At 44.2% G+C, this 19,809-nt stretch overlaps 1 protein-coding gene and 1 pseudogene across 1 annotated transcript in view; one reads left to right on the top strand and one right to left on the bottom strand.

The window, feature by feature from the left end:
* Positions 1–7,895, top strand: part of LOC119358323 — a 32,685-nt pseudogene extending 24,790 nt beyond the window's left edge.
* Positions 7,896–17,985: 10,090 nt separating this feature from the next.
* LOC119358322 overlaps positions 17,986–19,809 on the bottom strand; it is a 3,808-nt gene continuing 1,984 nt past the window's right edge. The window contains exons 3-4 of the mRNA XM_037624924.1: positions 18,389–18,454; positions 17,986–18,159 (exon numbers count right to left, since the gene is read on the bottom strand). Coding sequence (XP_037480821.1) covers positions 17,986–18,159; positions 18,389–18,454 — 240 coding nt within the window. The remainder of the gene's footprint in view (positions 18,160–18,388; positions 18,455–19,809) is intronic.

Here is a 19,809-nt window from a genome sequence, read left to right as displayed (position 1 = left end):
TGGCCTTTGCTGCCCCGAGCCCAAAAGTTTAGTCCCACATCGCTAGCTGAAGGGCGCTGGCACTGGTTTATAAGCGTTGGTGTTCGTACCCATTCGAGCTCCTCTCTAATGCAGGCTTTCGGGCCTAAACTTGCTACTGCCTGTGGGCCTATTGGGCCTTCTGCGGGCCTGAATCCTGGCCCATGTAGGGTTTCTAGTCGTATTCAGGCCGTGGAGGCCCAGTAGGAGGCATTTTTTTTTGGTTTTTTCTTTTTTATTTCTATATTTTTTTGGTTTTTTATTTTTTTATTTCTACTTAAAACTAAATACTTACAGTGTTTTAGTGATTTCTTTTTGCTTTTAGGTCACAAAAATTATAAACTTTCTGTTAGTGCCATTAGTTTTAAATTTTAAATAGTTTAAATTTGAATTTTTAAAAATTTGTGTGAATCACTAGTTTATGAATAACTTTACTATAAAAATAGATTTTTTTTCTATTTATTTTTTATTTCTACTTACAACTAAATACTTACAGTTTTTTAGTGATTTCTTTTTGCTTTTAGGTCACAAAAATTATAAACTTTCTGTTAGTGCCATTAGTTTTAAATTTTAAATAGTTTAAATTTGAATTTTTAAAAATTTGTGTGAATCACTAGTTTATGAATAACTTTACTATAAAAATAGAATTTTTTTCTATTTATTTTTTATTTCTACTTACAACTAAATACTTACAGTTTTTTAGTGATTTCCTTTTGCTTTTAGGTCACAAAAATTATAAACTTTCTGTTAGTGCCATTAGTTTTAAATTTTAAATAGTTTAAATTTGAATTTTTAAAAATTTGTGTGAATCACTAGTTTATGAATAACTTTACTATAAAACAGACAATGGTAGCATGTTCGTCTGTTACAAATTTGACATGGTATCATCATAATAGTTGCGGGAGAAAGTGTTCACTTTTTCTTCGCTTGTGTCATTTGCTTATTTCGCCGTAACCATGGATAATCTTCATTGTTTATCAGGATGCTTGGGTCAGCCTTGACATTGAAGGGAGGAATTTGATGAAACTTTTCATAATCTTCAGACATGTTTGTCTTGCCGTCCACTCCCAGGATGTCCCTTTTTCCTGAAAGAACCATGTGGCGCTTTGGCTCATCGTATGATGTATTCGCTTCCTTATCTTTTCTTTTTCTCGATTTGGTAGACATGTCCTTCACATAGATAACCTATGCCACATCATTGGCTAGGACGAACGGTTCGTCAGTGTACCCAAGATTTTTCAGATCCACTGTTGTCATTTCGTACTGTGGGTCTACCTGTACCCCGCCGCCTAACAGATTGACCCATTTGCACTTAAACAAAGGGACCTTAAAATCAGGTCCGTAGTCAAGTTCCCATATGTCCACTATGTAACCATAATATGTGTCCTTTCCGCTCTCTGTTGCTGCATCAAAGCGGACACCGCTGTTTTGGTTGGTGCTCTTTTGATCTTGGGCGATCGTGTAAAATGTATTCCCATTTATCTCGTATCCTTTGTAAGTCAATACAGTCAAAGATGGTCCCCTGGACAACAAGTACAACTCATCACAAACAGTGTTGTCACCTCTGAGACGTGTTTCCAACCAACTGCTGAAAGTCCTGATGTGTTCACATGTAATCCAGTCGTCGCACTGCTCCAGGTGTTTGGAGCACAGACTGTTCTTGTGTTCATCGACATACGGGGTCACCAAGGTAGAGTTCTGTAGAACTGTGTAGTGTGCTTGAGACCAAGAATATCCATCCCTGCATATTATTGAGTCTCTTCCAAGAGTGACTTTTCCAGTCAGTCTCCCCTCATACCGCGATTTAGGGAGACCTATCTTGTTAAGGCCAGGAATGAAGTCAACACAAAACCCGATAACAACCTTTGTTTGATGGCCCATGGAGATGCTTCCTTCTGGCCTAGCGCGGTTACGGACATATTTCTTTAGGACTCCCATGAACCTCTCAAAGGGGAACATATTGTGTAAAAATACGGGCCCCAGGATGACAATCTCGTCGACTAGATGAACTAGGACGTGCGTCATGATATTGAAGAAGGATGGTGGAAACACCAGCTCGAAACTGACAAGACATTGCGCCACATCACTCCTTAGCCTTGGTATGATTTCTGGATCGATCACCTTCTGAGAGATTGCATTGAGGAATGCACATAGCTTCACAATGGCTAATCGGACGTTTTTCCGGTAGAAGCCCCCTCAATGCAACCGAAAGCAGTTGCGTCATAATCACGTGGCAGTCATGAGACTTTAGGTTCTGAAATTTTTTCTCTGGCATATTTATTATTCCCTTTATATTCGACGAGAAGCCAGTCGTGACCTTCATACTGAGCAGGCATTCAAAGAAGATTTCTTTCTCTTCTTTCGTAAGAGCGTAGCTGGCAGGACCTTTATACTGCTTCGGAGGCATGCCGTCTTGTTCGTGCAAACATTGCAAGTCCTCTCGTGCCTCAGGTGTATCTTTTGTCTTCCCATACACGCCCAAGAAGCCTAGCAGGTTCAAGCAAAGGTTCTTCGTCACGTGCATCACGTCGATTGAGGAGCGGACCTCTAGGTCTTTCCAGTAGGGTAGGTCCCAAAATATAGATTTCTTCTTCCACATGGGTGCGTGTCCCTCAGCGTCATTCGGAACAGCTAGTCCACCGGGACCCTTTCCAAAGATTACGTAGTGTAAATCATTGACCATAGCAAGCACGTGATCACCGGTGCGCATGGCGGGCTTCTTCCGGTGATCTGCCTCGCCTTTGAAATGCTTGCCTTTCTTTCGACATTGATGGTTGGTCGAAAGAAATCGACGATGGCCCAGGTACACATTCTTCCTGCATTTGTCCAGGTATATACTTTCAGTGTCATCTAAACAGTGCGTGCATGCGTGGTATCCTTTGTTTGTCTGTCCTGAAAGGTTACTGAGAGCGGGCCAATCATTGATGGTCACGAACAGCAACGCCTTAAGGTTAAATTCCTCCTGTCTGTGCTCATCCCACGTACGTACACCGTTTCCATTCCACAGCTGTAAACGTTCTTCAACTAATGGCCTTAGGTACACATCAATTTCGTTGCCAGGTTGCTTAGGGTCTTGGATGAGAACTGGCATCATAATGAACTTCCGCTTCATGCACATCCAAGGAGGAAGGTTATACATACATAGAGTCACGGGCCAGGTGTTGTGATTGCTGCTCTGCTCCCCGAAAGGATTAATGCCATCCGCGCTTAAAGCAAACCATACATTCCTTGGGTCCTTTGCAAACTCATCCCAGTACTTTCTCTCGATTTTTCTCCACTGCGACCCGTCAGCGGGTGCTCTCAACTTCCCATCTTTCTTTTGGTTCTCACTGTGCCATCGCATCAACTTGGCATGCTCTTCGTTTCTGAACAGATGTTTCAACCGTGGTATTATAGGAGCATACCACATCACCTTCGCAGGAGCCCTCTTCCTGAGGGGCTCGCCGTCAACATCACCAGGGTCATCTCGTCTGATCTTATACCGCAACGCACCGCATACCGGGCATGCGTTCAGATCCTTGTATGCACCGGGTAGAGGATGCAGTCATTAGGGCATGCATGTATCTTCTCCACCTCCAATCCTAGAGGGCATACGACCTTCTTTGCTGCGTATGTACTGTCGGGCAATTCGTTATCCTTTGGAAGCTTCTTCTTTAATATTTTCAGTAGCTTCTCAAATCCTTTGTCAGCCACAGCATTCTCTGCCTTCCACTTCAGCAATTCCAGTACGGTACCGAGCTTTGTGTTGCCATCTTCGCAATTGGGGTATAACCCTTTTTTGTGATCCTCTAACATGCGATCGAACTTCAGCTTCTCCTTTTGACTAATGCATTGCGTCCTTGCATCGACAATGACCCGGCGGAGATCATCATCATCGGGCACATCGTCTGGTTCCTCTTGATCTTCAGCAGCTTCACCCGTGGCAGCATCATTGGGCACATCGTCTGGTTCCTCTTGATCTTCACCAGCTCCCCCCGTTGCAGCATCATCGTATTCAGGGGGCACATAGTTGTCATCGTACTCTTCTTCTTCGCCGTCTTCCATCATAACCCCTATTTCTCCGTGCCTCGTCTAAACATTATAGTGTGGCATGAAACCCTTGTAAAGCAGGTGGGAGTGAAGGATTTTCCGGTTAGAGTAAGACCTCGTATTCCCACATTCAGTGCATGGACAACACATAAAACCATTCTGCTTGTTTGCCTCAGCCGCATCAAGAAACTCATGCACGCCCTTAATGTACTCGCGGGTGTGTCTGTCACCGTACATCCATTGCCGGTTCATCTGCATGCATTATATATAATTAAGTGTCCAAATTAATAGAAGTTCATCATCACATTAAAACCAAAGTGCATACATAGTTCTCATCTAACAACATATAGCTCTCCAGAGCATCTAATTAATTAAACCATACATTGAAACTATGTAAAACATTTCAATGCGAAAACAAATGCGATCATAATCGCAACCAAGGTAACAATTGATCCAACGGCATAATGATACCAAGCCTCGGTATGAATGGCATATTTTCTAATCTTTCTAATCTTCAAGCGCATTGCATCCATCTTGATCTTGTGATCATCGACGACATCCGCAACATGCAACTCCAATATCATCTTCTCCTCCTCAATTTTTTTTATTTTTTCCTTCAACAAATTGTTTTCTTCTTCAACTAAATTTAACCTCTCGACAATAGGGTCGGTTGGCATTTCCGATTCACATACATCCTAGATAAATAAAATCTATGTCACGTTGGTCGGCATAATTTTCATAAACAATAAATGAACCAATAGTTATAAAGATAATATACATACCAAATCCGAATCATAGTCAGGACGAGGGCCGACGGGGGCGGATACAAAACCATCGCACTATATAAGATGCAATAATAAATGTAAGAAAATGATACAAGTATCTATCTAAACATACAAGTAAGAATATTTTTCCTTTCAGAAAGAAGATAAGAACAAGAGGCTCACCACGGTGGTGTCGGTGATGAGATCGGCGCGGGTGATCGACGGCGGTGAAGACGGGGACGGGGCGTGACGAACCGCTAAATCTAGACAAATCTCGAGGAAAATGGAGCTTGGAGGTCGAGCTTCGAGAAGAGAAAGCTTAAGTAGTGTGGCTCGGGCATTCCATCGAACACCTCATGTGCATAGGAGGTGAGCTAGAGCACCACAAAGCCCTCTCCCCCTCGGCCAGAAAAAACAGAGCACTGTGCTCTGCTCTTGCGCGAGGGGGTATATATAGGCACCTCATTGGTCCCGGTTGGTGGCATGAACCGGGACTAAAGGGGAGCCTTTGGTCCCGGTTCAAGCCACCAACCGGGACTAATGGTGGTGGGCCAGGAGCGAGGCCCATTGGTCCCGGTTCGTCCCACCAACCGGGACCAAAAGGTCCAGACGAACCGGGACCAATGGCCCACGTGGCCCGCCCGGCCCCCTGGGCTCACGAACCGGGACCAATGCCCACATTGGTCCCGGTTCTACACTGAACCGGGACTAATGGGCTGAGCCGGCCTGGACCATAGCCTTGTTTTCTACTAGTGCACGTTGTTTAGAACTGGAAGGAGTACATAAAAGGAAGGTGCTCTTGTTTAAATATACACGACATTCCTTTTAACATCATTTTACAATTGCTAGGTTGTTCAATTACTTCTGGCCTTCACTTTCAAATTCAACTACAATTCTTTCCAGATTCCATGTCTTAACTTTCCCAGAAGGAGAATTTTCACCCGCAATTTTTTTTCTCCCAGAAGGCCATAGCTAGTTACTATTTTTTTGTCTTGAATTAACAATAATGGCCAATTCATATTTGCAAAATCAACTACCTTTTTTTAAGATGACCAAATCTTTGATTTACCACCTGCCCTGGTAGTTCTGGTTAAGAAATAACGTTAGTCTAGGTGCCTAATTAGCTTCACTAATCCGTCATGATACTTATGGAAGTTAATTCTGAATTTTGATTGGACGCATTTCTGCAGTCGACAAGAAAACCAGTCCAGTAGAGATTGTACTCCCCATTATATCATGTCTGCTACTACTGGCATGCATAGTCTTCGTCTGGATGAACAAATATAGAGGTAGAGTAAAAAAATATCCTCTTGTTTTCGACATATTATATTAGTACAAGAATTAAGAAAAAGGGTGGATGTCCTAATCAACAGGAAAATGGGGACAAAAGAAAAACCAGAAGAAACTGATGCTAGGATACATTAGCACATCCAACTCACTAGAAGGAAATAATACGGAATTTCCATGTTTTAGCTATGAAGACATACTTTCAGCAACAAATTTTTTTCTCGGATTCCAGCTTGCTTGGACGTGGAGGTTTTGGCAAAGTTTACAAGGTAACATGATGTACTAGCCTTGTCATTCGAGGTACAAAGGAAATAATTTTAGAGTTGAAAAGTATCTTGGGCTCAATTGGAAAACACATTTCTTCATGTTAAAATATTACACATAGTGTTTGAAAAAGTTTGTTTCAATTTTTTTCTCGGTTGAAAAAGTTTGCTCATGTAGGGCACACTGGAAGGTGGAAATGAAGTTGATGTCAAGAGGCTTAGTAAGAGTTCTGGACAAGGTATGGTGGAGTTCAAAAATGAAGTAGTTCTCATTGCAAAACTGCAGCATAAGAACCTAGTCAGACTTCTCGGCTGCTGCATTCATGAAGATGAGAAGTTATTGATCTACGAGTACTTAGCTAATAAAAGTTTGGATGCCTTTCTTTTTGGTATGTGCTTGTTTGTTGATTACATACTTTTTTTACATTAACAAAAATGATACTCATGATGATCTGTTTCCTTCCATATTGATCATGAAAGATCATGCACGAAAACATGTGCTCGATTGGTTGACACGGTTCAAAATAATTAAAGGAATAGCAAGAGGCCTTCTTTATCTCCACCAAGATTCAAGATTAACAGTAATTCAGAGAGATCTCAAAGCAAGCAACATTTTGTTGGATATAGAAATGACTCCTAAAATTTCAGATTTTGGTATGGCAAGAATCTTTGGTGCAAACCAGAATCATGCTAACACAACCCGGGTCGTCGGAACATAGCAAGTAACTGGTGTACTAATAAACTCTTAGCGCTCTAGTTTATATGGTTTAGTATAGTGTGTTTTGTACATTCCTTGCTAACTTGTTGAATGTTTTAAGTAGTGGTTATATGTCCCCTGAATATGCAATGGGAGGTGCATTTTCTGTGAAATCAGACACTTATAGCTTTGGGGTTCTTCTCTTGGAGATTGTTAGTGGCATGAAGATTAGCTCACCTCAGCTCAACATGGAATTTTGTAGCCTTATATCTTATGTAAGTATTGCATATTCACCATTGGGCTCTTTGCCGAGCATTTTCTAGCCGACACATGGCAGAGGCAAGTCTTTGCCAAGTGTTCGTTTTCTGCTGAGTGCTTTTTAGCCACACTTGGTTTAGGAGGGTCTTTGCCAAGTGTACGACAGGATGCACTCGGAAATCACCTCAATCCTGGTAGTGAATATGGGAATTTTCTAATTAATCTCTCACCCAAACAATATATTTATTAACTTGATCATGACTTCATGCTATTGGTCAGGCCTGGAGATTATGGGAAGATGGAAAATATACCGAACTGGTGGACTCCTTCATTGTTGCGAGCTGCCCACTTCATGAGGTTGCACAGTGCATTCATGTGGGACTCTTGTGTGTCCAAGACCATCCAAATGATAGACCACTAATGTCCTCAGTTATGTTTATGTTGGAGAATGAAAGTGCAGTGGTTGCACCTCCAAAGCATCCTGTATACTTTGCTCTAGGTAATTATGAAGGTGAAGAAGCCAGGGAGAAAATGAGTTCCACAAATGAAATGAGTATGACAACGCTCAAGGGTTGTTAGTTTTTGCACAACTTAATGTGCATGAATTTTAGTGTACATCATGGGTGGAGCTAGCATTAAAGCACTAGAACTATCTTTATTTGATTTGACCCAATGATTTGGCAGAGGTGAGCCAATTAAGCATTTGTTTTGGCTGGGCCCCTGGTATACATAGTTGTATGCTTTATGATTTACTTTCTCGATTCGAACTGAAGTGTTGCTTAGGTGGCTGCAATATTTGTGAGTCTATTGTACTAGAAAGAGTTGTGAATAACACAGTGGAGTAACCATTCAGGTTAGGAGGAGGCCAGCCTGGCTCCACCTATCATGGTCCTCGATGTCCAACCACGTAATTTTTACTGATATAAAAGAGTTATATTACAAAACATTTCAATCATCATCAATTCCTATGACTATCACGCCCTTCGATTCGTCAAAAAAGTACTACGCGCTAAAATTCAGAATGCACTTCATCATTCACACTTCACACAAATATTGTTGCCACATTAGTGTTAGATGACACGATATATAACAACCAAAAGTCAAAGGAGCCTTGAGCAACCAAGCATGGGTTTGTGTTTCTCAGGGGTACTCTGATCTCTCTCACTTGAGCAATGCGGTGTGGACTATTTGCTAAGAACTCCATTACATGCTGCTGCAACGGGAGTAATTCTAGTAACCACTCGACATGATACAATTTTGCATGCAATTGGGGTGGACAATGTGCACCGAGCTGAACATTGATGCAATCGAGATGCCAGCAGATACATGATGGGAGCTGCTTTGGAAGAGTGTGAACATTGATAAGGAAAGAAAATTGAAAACCTTCGAGAGATAGATGTGGTGGACTACCTCTCACAATCAAGGTTACTGCTAGTGTCTTGTAACTAAATGGAAATCTGAGAAGGAATGGAGAAAGGTTTTAAAGAGAAGTGCTTGGTCTATGGGTGATCTTCCAACTGAGCTCAGATGTGCTTTGTATTCGAGTTATGATGATCTACCAAGGCATTTGAAGCAACGTTTCCTCTATTTAGCCTCATATCCAGAAGATTGGCGCATATGTCATGATGATCTAATCAAGCTTTGGGCTGCTGAAGCTTTTGTGGAGGAACATGATGAACAACTTCAAGAAGATACAACTAAAGAATATTACTCTGAGTTCATATATAGGAATATCCTACAATCAGACCGTTTACTTGCTGACCATACACTACTAGGGAAAACCTTATACACAGAGGATTATCAGTAGCGCCTGTTAAAAGTAAGCGCTACTACTATTTACCAGTAGCGTGGGGACACAAAGGGCGCTACAGCTATGATGGTAGCAGTAGCGCGTCTACAGGAAAAAGCGCTACTACTATAATTCCCACATTGTTGCCGGCAGGCTAGAAATAGTAGTAGCGAGCTTGGGAAAAATGCGCTACCGCTAAGTTCGTTGTAGCAGCGCGTTTTTTGGGAAGAGTGCTACTGCTAAGGAAAAGAAAATAAAAATAAAAAGAAATAGAAAAGCAAATGGAAATGAAAGAAATAGAAAAAGGAGAAAGGAAAAAAGAAATTGTAAAGAAAAATAAAAGATAAAGAAAAATAAAGGAGAAAGGCATAGCAGTAGCGCTTGTTTCCAACAAGCGCCATAGCTAATCTAGCAGTAGCGCATTTTGTAGACGTGCGCTATAGTAAGTTCCTTAAATAAAAGAGAAAGGAAAAAAGAAAAGTAAAAAAGAAAAGAAAAAAGAAAAGAAAAAAAAGGAAAGGAAAAAATAAAAGAAAAAGGAAAATAAATAGCTACTTCCTATAGCAGTAGCGCGTTTTATGTACCAACGCTATAGCTAACTTAGCTATAGCGTTGTTTTTCGACCGGCGCTACTGCTGCGTTTGACATAAGCCCCACGTGGGCTTTCTCCCCCTGACCCACTTCTCCCCAAAATCCCCACTCTGCTGTCACCGCCGTCGCCCTACATCGCCGTCGGCCTCTGCGCGCCCTCCCGTCGCACTCCGCACGCCATCTACTGCCCTCCGTCATCGTCCGGTGCCCTCTCTCGCCGCACGCCCGAGCCCCGACCCCGACCTCGACACCGTGCGCCCCCTCCCTCGGCCGCTCTGCCTCCTCCTGCTCCCTGACTCCGCCGACGCCCGAGGTGAGCATGCCTACACCTCCTCCTCCCCTACCTCTGCCTAGCTAGGGTGCTTAAGTAGTTATAGATGCTTAAGTAGCTAGGGTTCATCTAATTAGTAGGGTTCATCAAATTAGCTAGTACTTGTAGATGCTTAAGTAACTAGGGTAGTAGGGTTAGGGCAGCAGGGTTTAACTAAAAATGTTAGGACAGTAGGATTTAATTAGATGTTAATTAGGTCACTAGAGTTAATGTTAGGGTAGTAGGGTTTACCTAGATGCTAATTAAGACAACAGGGTTTAGTTTAGAGAAAAAATTCAATATAAAAATATAAATTTCTATTAGTGCTACAAGTCCAGTAGGTTGTTAATTTTTAATGAATTTTTATTAGGAAAGAAATTTAGGACATAATTTGAATTGAGTTCTAGGGTCCATAATTTGAAATTCAGGACAGAAATTGAGTTGGTTCATAATTTTCATTAGGACAGTAATTTGGGACAAAAATATATAAAGGTTCTAGGTTTCTAGGATTCATCCATCTATATTTGGTTTTTGAATTGAGTTTGAGAGAGGATGAGATTTGTGTAGATTTTCTTGAAGTGTCAAACACTAGGAGATGCAAATTTTAAGTGGTCTTGTTATATGCAAATTCTTCAATAGTGTTTGCTCATGTATATCTACTGTTGTAGTTGCGCATGTACATGTTCTTAAGTGGTCCTGTTATATGCAACATTGATGTGGTTCGATTGTGCCCAAGTGGCCTTTTGTTGTTTGCAGGGAATGATTCCGAGTGACCTATGTTTTGCCGGAATGTTGATTCATTTCTATTCTGGAGGCGCTCGATTTGTCCATTTTTTAGCAAAGGTCATGCCGAAATTTTTCATGAATTTCGGCATGACTTATGCTGGAAACTAGGACATATCGAGTGCCCAGGATTTGTCGCAACGGGAATGAATCAACATTCCGGCAAAACATAGGCCTTTTTATGTCATTATTCATTTTATTAGGTCTAGAATTAATTGACTAGATTTAATCATAGGAAACATGGCTAACAACGATGAGGGAGGGGGTTCTGATAATTACAACATCAACGAGGCGGGTAGACAACTATTTAAACTATCTGGACGAGCAACAATGGTTGCAGTACCCCTTTGTCACATCCGAGACTGAGACCGACACCGGCACCGAGACCGAAACTGGCGCCGAGACCGACACCGGCACCGAGACTGGCGCCGATGTTGGCAAATTAGCCGAGATAGAACCGAAACCGAAGAGGATAAGGCGCCCAAACCGAAGAGAGATCACACTCAAGAAGACAAGGAACCATGTGCCCTGCTTCGGCCATAAGACCGACTTCTTCTGCATCCAGCAACCGAGTGGTACTCTTAGTGATGGATTCTATGTCCTCCACCACATGCTGGAGTACAGACGGGATTGCCAGAACCTTCGCATGTCACCTAGATCCGGCGATGCCGATATTCTGCAATGGGCAAAGAAACTAGGAAATATCCCGGATCATCAACTCCGAGGTGAGTTCTATCACATCCAGCATGAACTTGCCTAAATCATCATGCAAGAGGTCCTCGAAAAAATAGGGATGTTCTACGAAGAAGGGCAAATGTCGCGGGAAGACATCTGAACACGCGTAGCTGCTCAGCGTCTCGGCTTGAAGCCTTTCACTTCGCTCGGGGACTTCCTCCCTGATTTGGATGGATGGCGCGACATGTTGGAGTGACTGACGATATATGACAACGTGTCCATTTAGTCACTACTTTCTCTATAACGAAACTTTGAGTTATGCACGACGAAACTTTGTGATGTAACTAAAGCATCCTCCTCAACTAGCGAAGATCACTGTAGTTAGGGCCTTTTGGGTACGATGAATTTTGTTATTTATGCTTATGATATGTTGCTTCTATTTTTGCTAACTCTGTCTCTTTCTATTGCTCAACTATATATGTTGCATATTATCGACTCATGTGACGATGCAGGCACATAGATCATCGATGGCGAAGAAGTGCTACGCCGTGTACCTAGGGAAGGTTTCGGGGGTGTACGACGAGTGGCCTGAGTGTCAGGCCCAGCTGCACCGGTTTTCGGGCGGCAGCCACAGAGGGTTCGATAGCAGAGCCGAAGCGGAAGATAGTTACTTGTGGTTGACGCTAGTGCGAGAGAGTGATCGGAACCGGCACCTAAAAAAATACTACATTATCCTGCTCTTGCTCATAGTGATCACTCTTCTCTTCTAGTATATCTTTATTTAGATATAGATGATGAAACATGTGTATGTGATGACCATGTAGTTGCTTGTATTCGGGACATGTCACTTAACTTGTATCGCTATATCGTGATTATGATGAGACGACATGATTTGTGTTGGATGATATGATGAGACTATTATGTGTATCAAATGATGAGCATATTTTATGTTTATGATATGATTAGAATACTGTATAAAACTTGTACAAAAACACCACAAATACGTAGCAAAAAATATGTGAATATATAGCAGTAGCGCTCTTTAGCAGGAAGCAGTAGTACCGTACACAAGCGCTACAGCTATTTAGCAGTAGCGCTGGATGGACGAACGCTAGCGCTTTTTTGGCCAACGCTTTGCTAAGTAGGTGTAGCAGTAGCGCGGGTCAAAACGCGCTACTGCTACAAGTTAGTTGTAGCGCTTTACTAGTAGCGCCGCTCCCTGTGCTACTACTAGGCATTTGACCTGAGCTACTGCTAGGCTTTTCCCTATTAGTGATAGTTGGTGCAAAATGCATGATCATTTAAGGTAGCTTGGTTAACATATATATGGAGAAGAAAGTTTTTGTGGAGACCATTGGGTGATAAAACTTTGCCCAAACTAAGATGTGTTTCAGTTGTCACTAACAAGGATTATATAGCGCACTCCCAATATGAACAAAGAGATGATTACATCGTCTTTTTCCTATTATAAGGGATCAAGTGTTGAGAATACAATTTTTAAGAGACTTCTATGCATTCGTGTTTTAGATCTGACTGGTTCATCTATTCAAAGCATTCCAGATTGCATTAGAAGTTTGATCCACCTATGACTACTTGATCTTAATAATGCAAACATATCTTACCTTTTAGAGTCCATGGGTTCCCTCATGAATCTTTAGATAATAAACCTGCAAAGGTGCAAAGCTCTGAACAGCCTTCCTTTGGCGCTCACTCAGTTGTCCAATTTTAAGGCGCCTAGTTCTGACTGTATACCAATAAATCAGGTTCCAGAAGGAATATGCAGATTAGAATTCCTCGATGGATTAGAAGGATTTCCTTTTAGTGGTGGAAGTGACAATGGAAAAACACAAGACGGGTGGAAGTTGGAAGGGTTGGAAGTTGTCTCAGTCTCTCACAGCTAAGGCAGCTTGTGATTACCAAATTGGAAAGAGCAGCTACTTGTACTATAGACTGAGCAGCTACTTGTACTATAGACTCGTTGTTAACAGGCAAAAAATAATCTCACATATGAATCACATTCAGAAGATGCTGACAATATTTCAGCAGTTAATCTCTCCACACAACCTGGAATATGTAGTTATTAATGGATTCTTTGGCCGGACGTATCTACATGGCTTGGAAACACCCACGTGTCTTCAGTTGTATACTTGAAACTCATAGACTGCAGTTCATGTGGGCATCTTCCACCAATTGGTCAGCTGCCCAACTTGAGATATCTGGAAATTGATGGAGTAACAGGGCTTACCAAGACTAGGACCGAGTTTGTGGGCTGCGGGGTGCTGGTGCTACTCCCATGTCCAAGGATGCAGTTCTTGCTTTTCCCAAGCTCAAAATGTTGAGGATACTGATACGTCTTCAAGGCATCTATAATTTTTAATTGCTCCATGCTATATTATCTACTGTTTTGAATTATATTGGGTTTTATTTTCCATTTTTATATTATTTTTGGGACTAACCTATTAACCGGAGGCCCAACCCAGAATTATTGTTTTTTGCCTATTTCAGTGTTTCGGATAAACGGAATATCAAACAGAATAAAATCTTCAGGAACGTGATTTTCTCACCGAACGTGATCCAGGAGACTTGGACCCTACTCCAAAAAACAAAAGAGGCGGTCACGAGGGTGGGGGCGCGCCCCCTGCCTCGTGGGCCCCTCGTTGCTCCTCCGACGTACTTCTTCCTCCTATATATACAAACGTACCCCCAAACGATTAGAACAGGAGCCAAAAACCTAATTCCACCGCCGCAACTTTCTGTATCCACGAGATCCCATCTTGGGGCCTGTTCCGGAGCTTCGCCGGAAGAGGGCCGTCATCACGGAGGACTTCTACATCATCATAGCCTCTCTGATGAAGTGTGAGTAGTTTACCTCAGATCTTCGGGTCCATAGTTAGTAGCTAGATGGCTTCTTCTCTCTCTTTGAATCTCAATACAAAGTTCTCCCCCTCTCTCGTGAAGATCTATTCGATGTAATCTTCTTTTTACGGTGTGTTTGTTGAGACCGATGAATTGTGGGTTTATGATCAAGTCTATCTATAAATAATATTTGAATCTTCTCTGAATTCTTTTATGTATGATTGATATCTTTGCAAGTCTCTTCGAATTATCCGTTTGGTTTGGCCAATTAGATTGGTAGTTCTTGCCATGGGAGAAGTGCTTAGCTTTGGGTTCGATCTTGCGGTGTCCTTACCCAATGACAGAAGGGGCAGCAAGGCACGTATTGTATCGTTGCCATCGAGGATAACAAGATGGGGTTTATTTCATATTGCATGAATTTATCTCTCTACATCATGTCATCTTGCTTAAGGCATTACTCTGTTTTTAACTTAATACTCTAGATGCATGCTGGATAGCGGTCGATGAGTGGAGTAATAGTAGTAGATGCAGAATCGTTTCGATCTACTTGTCACGGACGTGATGCCTATATACATGATCATGCCTAGATATTCTCATAACTATACTCAATTCTGTCAATTGCTCAACAGTAATTTGTTCACCCGCCGTAGAATACTTATGCTCTTGAGAGAAGCCACTAATGAAACCTATGGCCCCCGGGTCTATTCTCATCATATCAATCTCCATTACTTTAATCTTGCTTTGCTTTTTACTTTGCCTTTATTTTTTTACTTTGCATCTTTATACCAAAAATACCAAAAATATTATATCTATCAGATCTCACTCTCGTAAGTGACCGTGAAGGGCTTGACAACCCCTAATCGCGTTGGTTGCGAGTAGCTATCGCTTTGTGCAGGTACGAGGGACTTGAGCGTGGGCTCTTACTGGATTGATACCTTGGTTCTCAAAAACTGAGGGAAATACTTATGCTACTCTGCTGCATCATCCCTTCCTCTTCGGGGAAAACCAATGCAAGCTCAAGACGTAGCAGATACATGATATGCCTAACTGGGAGGAATGATCCATTGTTGAAGAAGATTCTGCAACATCAGCATCCGTGGAAGGGAAAGAGGTAGCCCTTACCCCAAGGATCCAGATGTTGTCATTACTCAAAGGATGCCCCAAGCTAAGAGCTCTCCCACGACAGCTTGGACAGGAGGCAACCAGCTTGGAATCGTTCCATTTAGGGAAAAGTATATTTTTCGTCCCTTAATTCTTTCGGAAGTATAGAGATGCTCCCTCAACTCCAAAACCAGCAAAACTTAATCCCTCAATTTTCAAAACCGGGCAAAGTTAGTCCCTGTCTCAGTCAAACCTGGTTTATCTATGACGTGGCATGGTCAAAGCGGTACTGGACAGTCCATGTAAAGCACAGCCGGCAACGCTGGAGCCAGGTACGACACGGGGTGAGGCGCCCCGTGCTTTTCCTGCTGGCTGCACCCTCCTTGGCACTCCATCCAGTGGTGGAGGAGACGGCGATTTGTTGCATGACGGTGACGGCGGCGCTCCAGCATGTGGTGAGACGGAGGCGCGTTGTCGCACGTCGACAACTTCCAGCGCAGGCGCGACAATGGAGGTCGTGGGAGCACCTATGGCAGCAGCCCCATGGAGGATCCTCGCTTCCTCGGCCCGCGGAGACCTGAGGTGCCGTTGCATGGCGCTGGTCTACTCTGCAGCAGACGCACGAGCCAGCGACCGCAACAATGGCCGTGTGCTGTAGATGGGCTTGTATCCCAAACCTCATATCCACCCACAAGCATGACCCCCGCTCCTCGACGTTCATGCAATCATGCTTGGGCTGCTATCAGGAGCATCTTCAACATCTGGAGCTTGTACCAATGTACCACGCATGCGCACCCTCATGTACACGTCGCTGGGGCGCCGGGGAGCTGTGGTGCGGCGAGGCGCACAGGGCAGCCCAAAATGGGGCGTGGCTTGTCAGTCGATGGTGATAATCGGTCACGGCAAGGTGCAGAAAGCACGACTGTGTACATGCAGACATTGCATGGCATGTGCTCGATGAAATGTCCACACTTTAGATAAAAATATCCACACTTTAGATAGATGGAAGGAAAGAGAAATATTGCCACATGGACCAAAGACCGGTCAAACATGTATGATGTGTCTGGTTTTAGTCAAAATGGTGTCCAAATCAGTAGGAAACCACTTGAAAGCGGTATGGGGGGTTAAACTTATCCGGGTTTAAAAGTTGAGGGACTAAGTTTTGCTGGTTTTAAAGTTGAGGGACCATTTCTGTAATTTCAAAAAAGTTGAGGGACAAAAAATATACCTTTCCCTTCCATTTAAGAGGAGCAGGCTGCTTGAAGATGTTGAAGGACCTCCCATTCATCTCTCAGATGCTTGTAATTGCTGGATGTGACGTCCTGGACAAGGTCTCAAACCTTCTTAATCTGAGAGAGATCCATGTATCTGGTTCTCCAAACTAAAACTTAAATTTAATGTTTGTTGAGGGGTTTGTATTTGCAGCAGCTCCGGCATCAAATCCAAGAGCAGCAAAGGACGAGTGTACATGTGTCCTAGAGAGTGAGAATACACCTAATTAAGATGGCAACGGAGACACAAAGTACGAACACTTGTTAGACATTTAATTTCTTTTTTGGTCTGCGTCCTGCATTGTTCGATCGTGCATCTAGTCCTCTGCTCCGCCTATGCGCACTGTCTCATTGCATAACTACCTGTCATGGTGGCATCACGGTAGATGCCATGAGATGGCTAAATGTGGAGGGCAGCGTGACTGCATGAGGACGCAGTGGGTTCCGGAGGCGAGATTGGCACGCGCGAGAGCGAGACTCAAGAAGTACCCAGGTTCGGGGCCCTTCAGGGGAGGTAACACCCCCAATCTTGCTGGAAATGGTATATTAGGCACAAGGGTTATAACGGTGCTCCTGGAGCTGTATGGTGGAGGAGGAAGAAGGATCTAGCTTTCAATCTTGCCTCTCGTGCGTATGAATGGGCGTGTGCGTGTTCTACTGAGGCTCCACGGAGAGAAGGCCAGACTCTATGCATGGAAGGCTCTCGGGGGGTCTTATAGGCCGCCCCCGGGTACAAGTGTAAAACTACATAGGAGCAGGGCCTGGTGTCAGCGTCTGGAGCCGGCAATGGGGCCCACTGGCTGCCAAGGCCCGCCAGCTGCACGACGCTGTTGCTTGTCACCTCCCGTGTCATGGAGTGGTTGGCGTCGTGGGACTACAATGGCGAGCTACGTCGACGTCAGGCACTCCGGTCAGCGAACACGGCTGCACTGTAGCCATGCGCTCCCATCGTGGGAGAATGGTCTTGTCGTACGATCAGATGGGATGGCCGCTGATCCGCAGCCAGTCGGCCCGACCATGGCGCTGTGCCGACACGGCCTGCGCCAGGGAGCCAGATTGAGGGGCGCCAGCCGCCCCGATGTTTGAAAAAAATGCTTTAGGCTCTGGTGCCTACCCGGGGGTCATCCCCCCGACATTACCATTTTCATGGCCCTCTAAGGTTGACATTAAATTTGTGTACTTTTCATTACTAGCATAAGCATGTAGACTGTCTTTGATAAATTTGGCAGGGAACTTACAGGAAAATTATGTAAACAAGGGCCAAGAGTGAGACCTTACAGTTACACATCAGAATTAGATGGCCGCTCCATCAAGTAGACTGGACGTAAAATCATTGTTTGCCAGAACTATTTTGTCTGCCTTGACAACATCACTTAGTTGAAGGGGTGCAAAGCTCCGATCAGGACCATAGAAATGAGGAAAGTAGTTACAGCCATCAGCTGCCTCATAAATTAAGCCATCTGCAATCTAAGATACACAAGAACAATAAATTGTACAAGTAAATGTCTTGGCATCAATAGGTAGCAATTTGTGCATGTGTCCTAAAACCCATATAGATAAATACACTAAAACATACTGCCTCTGTAACTTAATGTAAGATGTTTTATACAGTTCATTGAACTGCAAAAACATCTTATATTAAGTTACAGACGGAGTAGTAAATCTAGAAAAATAAAGGATGTTTAAAGATCAATACCTTGGCAGCGTCAACTTGTAACAAGTATAGATCATTTTGCCCATGGAAAAAATTCTTTAATGTCACCTACACCAAGTCAAGGATAAAATAAACTTGGTTTTTGATAAGGACTAACATACATACAGATACAAAAAAAAATATGAATGAATGCATATGATTGATATTTTCTACAAAAAATAAGATCCCAGATCAAGTCGGCATTGAAATAACAGGGGTGATATAAGATATAGTCTCCTGGTTCCACTGAAGCTTTTTTTTAGAACGAAGGCTCGCAAGAGCCCGGCTTTGAATTAACAAAGCCATCAATCGGCCAGGAATTACAGCAGACAACCCAACTTACAACGGTCAGAACGATACAACGGGGAACACTGGAAAGACTACTCACTACAAACTCCACAAGCCACAAAAGATTACAGCTAGTAAAGGCCGAGCACTCCACACTAGGATCATATGTAGCAGAAACGGAGCAGCGCATCAGGACATAGCCGACCTTCGAGGATGGACCGTGCTCCAGGAATACTTAGAGAAGAAAGGAACCAACATCTTCCTTCTCAATCACCAAAGAGGGACCCTTCCCCCTCGCCATGGCTCGTAGGCGCCGCACCGTCGGGATTTCGAGAAGCTCACCCTAGAGCTGGAAGAATGTCGCCCTCGCATCGCAAGGTGGACATGGGATGACCACATCGATTTGGGATATACCTCGCCGGCTGCTCTGCCACAGTTCATGCCCAACTAGTTGGAGACAAGCTTCAGGAATCGGACGACGCAGAGGAGGTAGCGCAATCCCTCACTTGCCTAACCTCCCGACCGATCCCCGCACCCTTGACGACGCCTCCAGCAAGGTCACGACGCGCAAGGCGCCCCCGTCGCCAAATCCGCCGGGGATAAAGGTTTTCACCCGGGCAGGGGGATCGGGGTGGAGAGTAGGGGACCTCGGCTGCGCCCCCATGGAGGAAAGCAGCGCCCTTGGGCGATGCCGCCGCCAGGCCGGCCGGACCGGCCAAGGTTTCCCCCGGTTCCCTGGCTGACCACCAACACGCACCAACGCCAGAGCCAGACGAAGCTAGCCCACCACGGAGGTGAGAGAGAAGCAGCAGGGGATAGGGATTTCACACCTCCAGATCTGACAAAGCAGAACACGCCGTGGCCGAATTCCACCAGCCACCCGCCACCCGCACGGCCAGGCACGCTGGCCAGCACCCCCTGCGAACGCCGCCCACCGCCCGACGACGTCGCCTCTCCGGCAAGGGCCGCCGCCCAAGGAACCACAGGCCTCCAAGAGGGGGAGGAGCGCCGAGATCCCCGCCGCCACCTTCACCGGCGTCCGCGCGGGCTTCCCGGCGGCCGTCTCTGGTAGCGGCGAGGGGAAGGAAGGGGGTGGAGGGGGGTGGCGGCGGCGGCGGAACCCTAGTCGCCCCCGA

Source organism: Triticum dicoccoides, chromosome 2A (assembly GCF_002162155.2).
Source record: "Triticum dicoccoides isolate Atlit2015 ecotype Zavitan chromosome 2A, WEW_v2.0, whole genome shotgun sequence".
NCBI classification, from domain to species: domain Eukaryota; kingdom Viridiplantae; phylum Streptophyta; class Magnoliopsida; order Poales; family Poaceae; genus Triticum; species Triticum dicoccoides.
Note: the sequence above shows the minus strand (reverse complement) of the source record. Positions and strands in the feature narration are given on the sequence as shown.